This window comes from Cryptomeria japonica, chromosome 9 (assembly GCF_030272615.1).
Source record: "Cryptomeria japonica chromosome 9, Sugi_1.0, whole genome shotgun sequence".
Lineage (NCBI taxonomy): Eukaryota > Viridiplantae > Streptophyta > Pinopsida > Cupressales > Cupressaceae > Cryptomeria > Cryptomeria japonica.
The window spans coordinates 44,700,748-44,713,078 of NC_081413.1; the positions used below are offsets into that span (position 1 = coordinate 44,700,748).

The 12,331-nt window shown below is 37.8% G+C and overlaps 1 protein-coding gene and 1 non-coding gene across 3 annotated transcripts in view; both read left to right on the top strand.

Annotated features, from left to right (window-relative positions):
* The window catches only part of LOC131043928 (endoribonuclease Dicer homolog 4), a 290,003-nt gene that overhangs the window by 221,889 nt on the left and 55,783 nt on the right, over nucleotides 1–12,331 (top strand). For both annotated transcript variants that reach the window (XM_057977166.2, XM_057977167.2), the window contains 2 exons: nucleotides 5,101–5,306; nucleotides 5,515–5,724. In XM_057977166.2, the coding sequence (XP_057833149.2) occupies nucleotides 5,101–5,306; nucleotides 5,515–5,724 (416 nt within the window). The remainder of the gene's footprint in view (nucleotides 1–5,100; nucleotides 5,307–5,514; nucleotides 5,725–12,331) is intronic.
* Nucleotides 11,408–11,479, top strand: TRNAV-AAC (transfer RNA valine (anticodon AAC)). Its single transcript has one exon. It is a non-coding gene; the product is annotated as a tRNA-Val (tRNA).

The window sequence follows — 12,331 nt, forward strand, 5'->3', positions numbered from 1 at the left end:
ATGTTTGCTAACATATTGATGACCTTATTATCGTTTCTTCTCCTTAATAAAAGGTCGCTACACTTTAACTCTTCTTAATCACAGCCATATATAACTGGTCGATATTAATCACTTTGTCTAATGAATTTGTTATTTGACTTCTAATTGCTGCAGTCTAAGAGGACATGTTACATTCTTTAGACATATATTTTCTGAACTCACTGTCTTCATTGTTCTTCCATATGTAATCACTACATACTGCTTTAAACTCGAATGCTTTTTTGCAATAGTCAACCATCTTATATAAAGGAAACTTGCCAATGATATGAAGTCACTTTGCCTTGTCAGTTCGCTGCTTTATCATGTATCTAATGAAACTTCTAATGTAGTTGCTGCAGATAATCTTAGTCACTCAGCTAATCATCAAACATTTCATAGCTATCAAGTATAGAATGAATCTTGATACCATCAATTGCTATTTGTAAATTGGATCGGTACACATCAATTTAAGAGCCTGTGTCTATATAATCAAATAACTCTTCTTGACTCACTTCTCATAGTGAATATTTACTTTGACATCACTAACAGTTTGTTCATCCATCTCTTTCATTCATAATTATAATGAATATATTCTTGACATCAACATGTCTATAACATTTGATGTTAACAATCTTCATTTTTCTTCTCTCGTTTATCATCAATAATGAAATTTAACAAACACAACTAAGTTCCTTGACATCAATGACAGTCTTTCCCACATGGAGAAACCAAATTGAATTCAGAGTTGCCAAGTGCTTGAATTAAGGCCTCTTCAAGGACAAGATGCTAAGAGAAACACAGATCCCTTAGCACGAGAGCTAGATTTCTTTGTCTAGCACCATCTAATCAGCAGGCTGATGAACTAATCTTGAAGTATGTCCCACCAGGCATGCTAGAAACTATTGTCAAAAAAATTTGTACCCTTGCTGAGCTATCAACTCAGCAACTTCGTGAAACATGGAAACAACCCGAAAGTGTGGGACATTGCGCATGGGGGTTGAATTTTTGGAGAAGGCCAACTTCCTTCCTAATCCAAGTAAGAGGCTTTACGAACTAAACACCTCAAATTCTACTTCTAAACCTACTTTAACAGCTCGTAGGAGAAACGGGAAGAAGGAAATGCAGAAAATGAAAGGAGGTGATGCACCAAGATAAGAGATGTCTCTCTCCTTGCCCCAAAATGACACCAAGAATCAATTAAAATACCCTAGAGATGCACAAACTTCAATTGCGTGAATGACACCAAACACATGTATGGAGGTTAGGTTTTGCCGAATGTAATTTGGAAAATTGTTTCCCAAAAGTCGCACTCAGAAAACCACTAAACACACACTTAAGGTAAATAAAAATACACAACATGCATAAGTCGAAGAGGCAAGAATGATGATTTCAATTCATTCTTAGGTCAACGACCCAACTTACAGTTGTAGAAATGCAAGAAAATGTACAAATCCTCAAGAGAAGTGAAAGAACAGAAAGTAGCTCAAGCTAGTAGGGAGACAACCCTTTACAATGATGCTTAACAACCTATTTGTAGCAAACTGGTTGTAGAGAAGAAACCAACAGTCAAAGATGGGAAACCTTGACTCTGGCATGTACAGGAGAATGTCAATCTGGGAAGATGGGAAATGGCCGAATCTAACAGGATTGTGTGTGCAAGAAGCTAGGTCATACATTGACAAGGCAATCACAAGAAGAAAAGTGCCTCTAGAAGGTGGATTGCTTGACAATCCAAGGTTGGCGCACACATAGTTAACATTAAACCCATCAAACAACCATAAATAGGCATGGCATTGGACTCCACTTGATGGTAACCTACAAAATACAATAAATGCACCCCTGTAGCTCCATGAATGAAAGTAGACAAGTTGCAGGAGTTGGTGAAGCATTAAGATTCTTGAATGTCAATGATGCCATCTAAAAGTGTTGTGGTCATCAAAGATTGCATATTGGACCTTCAAGAAAACGTTGCTAAGGATGAGGAGTCAAGAATGTGGAGTTCGAAAGTTTGAAGGAATGAAAGAGGCGAGAGAAGGATACGGGGTTTTGAGGTTCGTGGAGACAGGCTAACTCCGACCAAAAAGTTAAGGGTTAAATTGGTTCCCCAAATCTCAAAATTAGACAAATGAAGGGTTTTCCTATTTTGGGGTTCAGCGAAACGGTCTAACGCTTACCAAAAGAGTAAAGGTTAGACAAGTTCCCCAAATCCGAAAATCTAATAAAGGAAGGGTTTTCGTATTTCAGGGTTTAGGGAAACGGCGTAACGCTTACTAAAAGAGTAATGATTTGATCAATTACTTGAATCTTGAAATTCGACAATGAAAAGGTTTTTCATATTTTAGGGTTCAGGGAAACAGTGTAACACATACCAAAAGAGTAAGGGTTAGACCGGTTCCCTGAATCTTGAAATCCGACAAAGGAAGGGTTTAATTATTTCGGGGTTCATGGAAATGGTCTAATACCTAGCAAAAGAGTAAGGGTTAGACTAGTTCCCTGAATCCTGAAATCCGACAAAGGAGGGGTTTTCGTATTTTCGGGTTCGCGGAAATGGTCTAACACTTACCAAAAGATTAAGGGTTAGATGAGTTCCCCGAATCTTGAAATTCGACAAAGGAAGGGTTTTCATATTTCAAGGTTCAGGGAAACAATCTAAAGGTTACCAAAAGAGTAAGGGTTAGACCAGTTCCTTGAATTCAAAAATCCAATAAAGGGTTTTCATATTTCGAGGTTCGGGGAAACGGTCTAACGCTTACCAAAAGAGTAAGGGTTAGACCAGTTCCTCAAATCCTGAAATTTGACAAAGGAGGGGTTTTCATATTTCAAGGAAACTGTCTAATGCTTACCAAAAGAGTAAGGTTTACACTAGTTCCCCAAATTTTGAAATTTGACAAAGGAAGGGTTTTTTCGTATTTCAGGGTTCGGGGAAATGGTCGAACGATTACCAAAAGAGTAAGGGTTAGACTAGTTCCTTGAGTCTTGAAATCCAACAAAGGAAGAGTTTTCGTATTTCAGGGTTCCGAGAAACGGTTTAACGCTTACCAAAAGAGTAAGGGCTGGACCAGTTTCCTGAATCGTGAACGCCAACATCCTATAAGGGAAAGAGAGCTGGTTAGTGGACCTTGAGATTTGAAGGCAAGATGTAAGGATGAAGGGAGAAGGTTAAAAGTTTGCCCTTTGACGAAAGAACACTTGAGCATTTTCTTGATTCCCTAACTTGGCACGTGATAAATTGGGGCAGAATTGGTCTATAGAACGTATGTCTGATCGGTTCTCACAGATGGACCAAGGTGGTCATAAAATGACAATAGGAACTTGTCCCAAGACCTAAGGATAAAAGTGTGATTGGCACTAAGTGGGTATCAAGGAACAAGCTAAATGAGGATGGCTAAGTTGTGAGAAACAAGTCAAGATTATTATGCTAGGTTTACACTCAAGTTGAAGGAATTGATTTCAAAGAAACCTTTGCCCATGTTTTTCGTATGAAGGCAATAAGGATGTTTTTAGCGCTTGCCAGCTATAAGAATTTTATAGTCTACCAAATAGATGTGAAGTCTGCCTTCCTTAATGGCAATCTTGAGGAAAAGGTATACATTGAACAACTTGAAGGATTCGTCCTTTTAGAGAATGAGGACTATGTTTGCAGGCTAAAGAAGGCACTTTGTGGGCTAAAACAAGCCCCAAGGCCTGGTATTCAAAACTAGACAAGCATCTTCAAGAACACGGTTTAAATAGAGGAAATTGTGGACAACAATCTTTATTCCAAGAATGAAGGAGATTACCTATTGATTGTTTTGGTCTATGTTAGTGATATCTCTTTTGGAGGAAGTAACTTGACAATATGTGTTAAGAGTTTTACATTGAGATTCAAAAAGAATTCAAAATGTCTACGCTTGGTGAGTAATCTTTCTTCCTTGGGCTACAACTTTCTCAATTAGATAAAGGGATATTCATTTCACAAATCAAGTAGGGTAAGGAAATGTTGAATAACTTTAGAATGGAAGATTGCAATCTTGTGAGCACAGAGTTTCTATGGATGAAAGAGATTTTGAAGGATGTTTAGGTTGAGTATGAGCATGCCATGCCATCTCCATATTTTGTGACAATATGAGTACAATCAACATCTCAAAGAATCCGGTTATGCAGTCTAGGACAAAGTACATTCCAATCAAATATGATTTCTTAAGAGAGAAGGTGGTTGATTAGGAAGTGAAGTTGGGGTAGACGCTACAAAGGAACAAATTGCGGACATTTTCACAAAGCCCCTTCCAAAAGAGACTTCTGAGTATCTAAGGGAGAAATCTGGAGTGATATCACTCTCATCTAGTCACTATGTTCTTTAGAAGAGGCATGTGTGTAGGGGGAGCTATTCATTGTTTTATCTTTTGACCTCATAAATCCCTTGCCTTTGATGTCAAAGGGGGAGGAGTATTTGGGATATAATTTTTTTCTTTTTTACCATTCCTTCAGCCAACAAGAAAATTGTGGAAATAGACTAAGGGTCTTCAGTGGCTTACACCAAATATGGGAACATGACATTTCAAATCTTAAGAAGGGAATTGTTGAATTTATTTCTTCATGGTTAGTTTGGGGTAACAAAACTACAGTTTAGGAGACCATCTTCTAGTCTTGATATCAATATAATATAAATACAGCATGAACTTATTTCAATGATATGTGTTATTTTGGTGGGAATCTCAAGTTTTTTGATGATCATATTGGTGCGAATATTTTGTGTTCCCATCATTATCAATACTGTCAAATATCAGACTTGATGTGGTTAAGCTAGTTTGGTTTTTGGAGCAGAAGGGAAATGGTAGTGAGCAAGTTCTCGAGTGTGTTGAGTCTTAAACCGGATCTTTACTACTGCCTGTAAGTTCAAATAGTCTCCAAATTCCCACCTTACATAGAAGCTGGCCATGTGTCATGTTATGTTCTTTTGTCATGCAAATTTCTTTTTAATCATCTTCTTAATATGTTTTGCAGCTATGATTCAATATTTTCTGTATAGCGATCTTCCTTTTTTTTCCAGTCCAGTTTACTTTCCTGCTAATTTTACATTTCTACTTCAAATTGAAATTTCAGGAGATGGGACTTTGGAGGAGAAATTTGTGGAGCTTCCTCCGGAACTTTGTATCATGAAACTCGTTGGATTTTCAAAGTATCTGGCAAGTTCGATTTCATTGTTACCATCAATGATGCATCGACTGGAAAACTTTCTTGTTGCCATTGAACTGAAGGAATTATTGGCAGCATCGTTTCCAGAAGGAAATCAGTTATGTACAAGCAGGGTAGGTACAGACCTGGAATAAATTATAAGAATGTTGGTGTTCATCAAGATAGGCACAGGGAAGACAATGGCTGAGTAACAGATTGATATTTTCTGCATTACTGGCATCAATTTGAAATTGAATTTTCTTTTCATCTCTAAAGACATTGCAACAAGTATAAAAGCCGGTTATCCCATTTTTTTAGCTTCATATGTTATTGTTTTAGCAGGTTCTTGAGGCCATAACTACAGAAAGATGCATGGAAGGCTTTTCTTTAGAAAGACTTGAAGTTCTTGGAGATGCTTTCCTCAAATATAGTGTCAGCCGGCGTCTCTTTCTGGTGCATGACAAGTTGGGTGAGGGGCAACTAACGAAAAAGAGGTCTAATGCCATAAAGAATTTGAATTTAATCAAAAGGGCCAAAGTGAAGGGTTTTCAGGTAACTATGAAAGTCCAGTTTAATTATATAGCTATATTAGTTTGTATATATGTTTCCAATTGGATAAATGGAAGTACTAAACATGCTCAATTTGTTTTTATGATATTGGCAAGGAATTAGTGGTTTGTGCTGTTTTTTTGATATTCCTGAATTTTCTTGTATAGTATCAATATGTATCTTTGGTGCATGTGTAATTCTTTGTGATTGTTTTTGTTTTTGAGTGCAGCACTCAGTTCAGGATTTTGTGACTAAATTTGTTTATTGGGTTATTGAAATAAAAATATATGGATGCTTATAATTTGTTCTTCGGTCTGTCAGTTTTTGTCAATGTGCTTTATAAAACTATATATTTGAGTAGAGAACTATCAAAGATGGTCAATCCTAGCTTGTGTGCAATAAGTATGCTATGGTTGTGATGTCCCCAAACAAGATTCCGTCAAGTATTGAGAAAGCTGCTTGTATTATCTTTATGAAAAATGTGAATAACGAGCAGTGAATAAGCCTATGATATATGACAAAGATTACAGGATATATGATATATGATAGTGACTACAAAAAGCAGTCGACCCCTTGAGGCCCAACAAAGGGACAGTATTAAAGATTGCAGCGCTGGTACTTAGATTGGAAGATGAAAGGCGACCGATCACAAGACATGCATACATTGCAAACATACTTTACAAGAATTGTTCCAAGGAAATTTTTATGATGGTAATTACAGATTAAAGAACAATTAAGGTGGCCAACCCATCATTAGAGATTTGATCTTAGTGCTATTGGATTTAGGTTATAGAAGCATCGAATCAATGGGAAGTGATCATCATGTAAAAGGCAGTGATAAAAATAAAACGGAAATCATGAAGTGTCAAGAGGAAGTTGATTTGTATCGGCTATAACACCAATAAGTTGATTTGTGCCGGCTGATGAAAGTGATGAAGTCTAATCAAGCCACTCTAGATAAGCGGTTCATTGCTTGTCATGTCCCCACTATAAACACTAGACCAAAATAGTGAACCAATTTGATATCCCTATTCAACCTTAACAAACCATTCTAAGTTTAAGACCATATGAGCATAGTTTGCTGAACTTGTCCAAATTCAGGAAGTCTCCTATGGAGACGAATTTAGAAGACTCAAATCGATATCAAAGAAATGATAAGGACCGGTCAAAAGAATACATATAGAGCAATCATATGGTTTCTCCAACAAACAAGAATATCATTTAGACTAATTGAAATTAATAGTTAATTGGACAATGATTATGATAAGAGATATCGTTTATGTGCAAAGCACAAATAATATCGGATATTAATTCCAATCATTCATAAATAGACACTAGACTATATGATGCGAAACTTATGGAAACTACACAAACCTTCGACAAGTGATCGACTAAGACAAATCTGTCAGAAAATATATTGAAGGATTAGAATAGACAATATGGTGGTTACCGTCAAAAGTTTGAGCTTTCATTATCATAAAGAAAATGGCATGAGCAGTTTTAGTCACTCATAGATTCTGAACAAAATAATATTATCATCGATCCCATATGCATATTCATGGATTTTGATTAAGGCAGTTGCCATGAAAAGATTTAATATCTATTAATTGGAGATCGAGTTAGGACAGCGACTTGTCTATTGCTAAGTAATATGTATTTAAAGGAATAGAAGATAGAAGAAATCTTAGAAGGGACATTACACTACCTCATTGTCACAAAATATTGTTGTAGGATTTATTTGTTCTTGTCCTAGATATTCCAAAACTCTTAACCAAACTACATGTGTACATGCTTTCATTTAGTACAACATATTCAGTTTTTGTACTTGATAATGCCACTGTGTTGCTTCTTTGAACTCCATGTAATCAATCCACTTTAGTGTAAAAGAATGCTATCATGTTTTCTTCCTCTGATGATATTACCAATTTGTATTTGAATAACCAAATGACTATGAATGTTCAACTGAATAATAATGGAATCCATGATCCTTTATTCCTTTAACATACCTTAGTATTGTTTTTATTGCTTGTAAATGTCTTTTTGTAGGTTCACTTCTATACCTTGAAATTAATGATAGTGCAAACACAATATCGAGCTTTGTAGCTGTCAAATATATTGAGCTCCAAAAAATACTTCTATATTTCCTTTAATATGCCTTCAATGATCTATATTCTTTCATCAAATTTTCTCCACATGAAATTGATGCGCTAGCTCTTTTAGTATCTAGCATATTAAGCTTCTTGAACATATCTTGCAAATACTTAGCTTGACAAATAAATATTTTACCATTAGATTGGCATACCTCCATGCCAAGAAAGTTTTGCATTGGTCTTGAACTAGTCTTTTGAAATTCTTTCATTATGGCCTCTTTAAATTGTTTCTTCATCTTGTTTGAGCTTTCTATATAGATTACATCATGATGTAGGAGCATCCATGGTCGACAATGTTGTGACCATTTCACACATCGCCCCATCAAAATGGGGAACCCCCTTGTTTTTGCTCAAGTCCTAGTCTCTTAGTCTAATCTCAACTCTTGCAGGTGAAATGAGTGGGTTTGTAGTGTCTAGATATTGTGAGAGCCAAGTCTATCATGAGTTCAACCGAAGAATGTGAGAGACTGCTAGTTAGGGATACTTCAAGTGGTCGAGGTTGAGGGCGAAAGCTTCATGTGCTCCTCTTGAGGAGCAAAATTCACTTCAAATGCCCTTCATTGAGAGCGAAGTTGTTCCATGAGCCTTATTTTGACAAGTTTTGAATGGATGGAGTGAAGCAAGGTGAACGAGCAAACACTAAGTCTTGAATTTCAAACCACTTCATGTCATGAACCTTGGAGCGAACTTCATGTGCAAGGCATCTGGAGCGAAATTCATGTGCACCTCGTGGAGCGAACTTCATGTGCAAGGCATTTGGAGCGAAATTCATGTGCACCTCTTGTGGAGCGAACTTCATGTGCCTCTCCTACAGAGCAAAATTCTTCCTAACACTTTGTGTTGAGCATGGCATGACGCATTAAAGTTGAAAGAATGAGCGAAAGAGAGCAAAGGAGAGTTAGTGTCTTGACTCGAAATTACCTTCAGGTGCATGACCTCAAGAGTGAACTTCAGAGCAAGGTAATTGAAGCGAACTTCATGACCATCACTTTTGGAGCAAATTTCCCTTAAAAGCTTTGTTTGAGTGTGAATTAGAGTGTTTTAATGAAGATAGTGAGCATGATTTTGATCTGAGATCATCTCAAGTACTCCTTCTTTGGAGCAAAGTTTACTTCATGTGCTCTTTGATAGGAGTGAATTTTCATTTTAGGCCTTCATAAGGACAATTTGACATGTTTTTGTGGATGAAGATTTAAAAACCCTAAGGATTGAATTGATGAAACAATGAAAGTGATTGAGGGTGAGTTCAATTCTTGTTTGAAGCGAACTTCATGAGCAAGGCAATTGGAGCGAACTTCATGTGCTGGCCTCCAAGAGAGAACTTCATGTGCTAAGGTAATGGAGCGAACTTTACTTCGTATGCCTCTAATTGAGAGCGAATCTACAAGATTGCTTATAAGACCACTGCTTTGAGCCAATGTAATGCTTGAAAAGAATTATTTTGAGTTAAGAAGATGAAAGGCGAAATTTAAGAGTTACTTCATGTGCAAGACAATTAGAGCGAACTTCATGTGTTTGCCTTTGAGAGCGAACTTCATGTGCTTGCTAACAAGAGCGAACTTCATGTGAAAGGGTTTAGGAGTGAACTTCACGTGAACATCAATAGGAGCGAACTTCATGTGATCCCTTTTGAGAGCAAAATCCTTATGTTTGAATGCACTTCAAAGATTAATCAAACAATAATTTGGCGCCAAAACAAAATTCAAATTTAAATAAGAAGATGTAAGTCGGCCTGCATTAAAAGATAATAACAAATTTTCTTTTTGTTAAACCAAGTTGGCCTTCATAGGAAAAGACACAACCTTTTGCCTTGAATGCCTATTTAAGAAGGATAAAATCATTCATTCAAACATCAAATCAAAACGATCCTTCTCTAGTGAATTTCAAGCAGACAGCGAACTTCATTAAGATCAGCGAATTCAATCAGAATTAAGAGCGAATTCAAGTAGTGAATTCAGTCACAAAAAAGGAAGATTTGAGGTGCATAGCATATCCAACAATCAAGAGGGCCGAATCTCATTATTGAGCTGGAAAGTCACTAGGAGACAGCGAATTTTCTCATAAAGGAGATATAGTTACTGTGAATCACATTAGCATCATAACAAATCCAAGTGAATTCACCTTTTCAAGGCGAAATTAACCAGTTACAGTCTCAGCAGTCACCTTGTTGATCAGACTTAAGGTTAAATTTCAAAAGGATCAGAGGTAAATATTGTATTTGGTTGATAGGAGGCTAGATGCAGGTCTGATTAGGAGCAAACAATGACATATTTAGTAAAGTAGACTTCCTTAATTCATTGAGAAAGTGCAGATAGGTGTAAAAGTCAGTCTTATTTAGCATTCAATTTCAGATTCATTTAAATTTAAGATTGATTTAGATCAATATCGTAGGTTGTCTACTAAGCAAATAGGCTTCATTGTATCAATATTTCGCATATCTTTTACCATTATCCTAACTTACACATCTCTTATAGGTGAGAGATGGCGGCACCTAAATTAAGTGGAACCATGAACCGTGAAGTGCTCATCAAGGAAGACTCGAGGAGCAGTGCATTAGAAACTAAGATCACATCTCATTGGAACAGAATAGGAGATACCAATCTCGGGAAATTCAACACCAAGAAGTTCCGGAACCCGTTATACACAAGTGAGCCTTATACTACAGCGAAGAAGATGATCGATAGTGGGATTATAAAAGCAGCTGGCTTCCCTCCTCCGGTGCAATGCTACGAGTTAATCGTTGAATGTGCTCAACACTATGATTCTCCCTCAAGAAGAATAGTGGCGAAGGATGGAAGAGTACTCGCATATCTCTCAGAGACAGCAACTAGTGAAGCATTTCATCTACTTGAGCCTAAGGACATGGTCTATATAAGTGTGGAAGGAGCTAAGTCCGCCTATGACGATGATCCAGAAGCTTGTTCAAAGGTCGTCGATAAGTTTTGGTTAAAGAAGAGTAGAGGTGGTAAGAGCATGTGGCCCGACAGATTACATAGGGTGGACTTCAAAGATGAATTCAGAGACTTCATCACCCTACTTTATTGAGTGGTTGGTGCACCCGAGGCTTCATATTTCAAGGATTGGATGTTCTACTTCATAGAGACTGTCACCCATGGCAAGGACGCAATCCATTGGGCGAGGCTCATTAGCAACAATATCGATTTGCAATTAAGAAGGTTGATGCCCACTAGCACATTCTACATGAGCTCCTATGTCATATACTCTCTTGCAAGGAATTACGAGTATCCTGGACTGGTGTATAGGGGTATAGTCAGAAGAGGACCAGTAGAAATAAAAGTGCATGATGTTGGTGTTGGAAATAAGCCACACCCGGACCGACGATGGACTGGTCCAAGAGGGGCCAATAGCTCAGTGGTAGAGCACTCCAGCAGCGTATGGAAGGTCCTAGGTTCGAGTCCTAGTATCAGAGCCAGGTCCAGGCTAGGAGCCCCAAGCACACGAGATGTGTGGCTTAAGGGGGGGTGTTGGTGTTGGAAATAAGCCACACTCGGACCGACGAAGGACTGGTCCAAGAGGGGCCAGTAGCTCAGTGGTAGAGCATTCCAGCAACGTATGGAAGGTCCTAGGTTCGAGTCCTAGCTGGTCCATGTCTCAACACATGAGTGCTATACACAGCTCCATCATCCAACTAAACAACACTATCGGAGAGTGAATAATGCATTCACTATGCACATCACAAGGTCGCTTCGAGGTGGACTTCAGCAAAGACTCTCTCCAAAAGCACAAGCATTGTTTCAACAATATGGTGTGTGGTTCATCCAATTCCCAAAGTTCACTTATATTAGAGTCCAAGGGTGTCCTTCCCCTCCCTACATGTTGCCATGCTACCCGACAGACATAATTGTGCTACTTGAAGTGGTGAGACAATTGGTGGCATACGTCAAGGCATATAGGCATAAGCATAGAACCAGTGTTTCTTTTCCTATTACACTTGGAGACTCTATTGAAGCATGTCCTTCCCTTCAAGCAGTTGAGGACGCCGAGAAAGAGTTAGCATTCTACTCTATTCACTCAAGCCATTCACTCCTAGAGATCACTTTGATCCATATGACAATGTAAAAGGAATTTTGAGAAAGAAGTATGGACACCAATGGCAGTTAGATGACTGTTGGATGAACATTCAAGATGATGTGGAAGTGAAGAAAAAGATGTATTCTAGACTACCTCTCGATTTCATTAGGAAATGTAAGTTGTTTAATGTTGCTGATCAAGTGGAAGATAGTGGCAAATATCTCCAATTAGCCTATGCCAAAGAAAGCAAGGAGATCAAGATCAATTGGGTTGACACGGAGGTCGAAGATTTGAAGGATTTGATGAAACAAGTCTTGGAATACACTCGCATATGTATAGACATACAACATAAAAAATTGAAAGAGCAGAACATAACAATGACATTCCACTCAGAAGTGAGGAAAGACAATGAAGATGAAGCAAGCGCG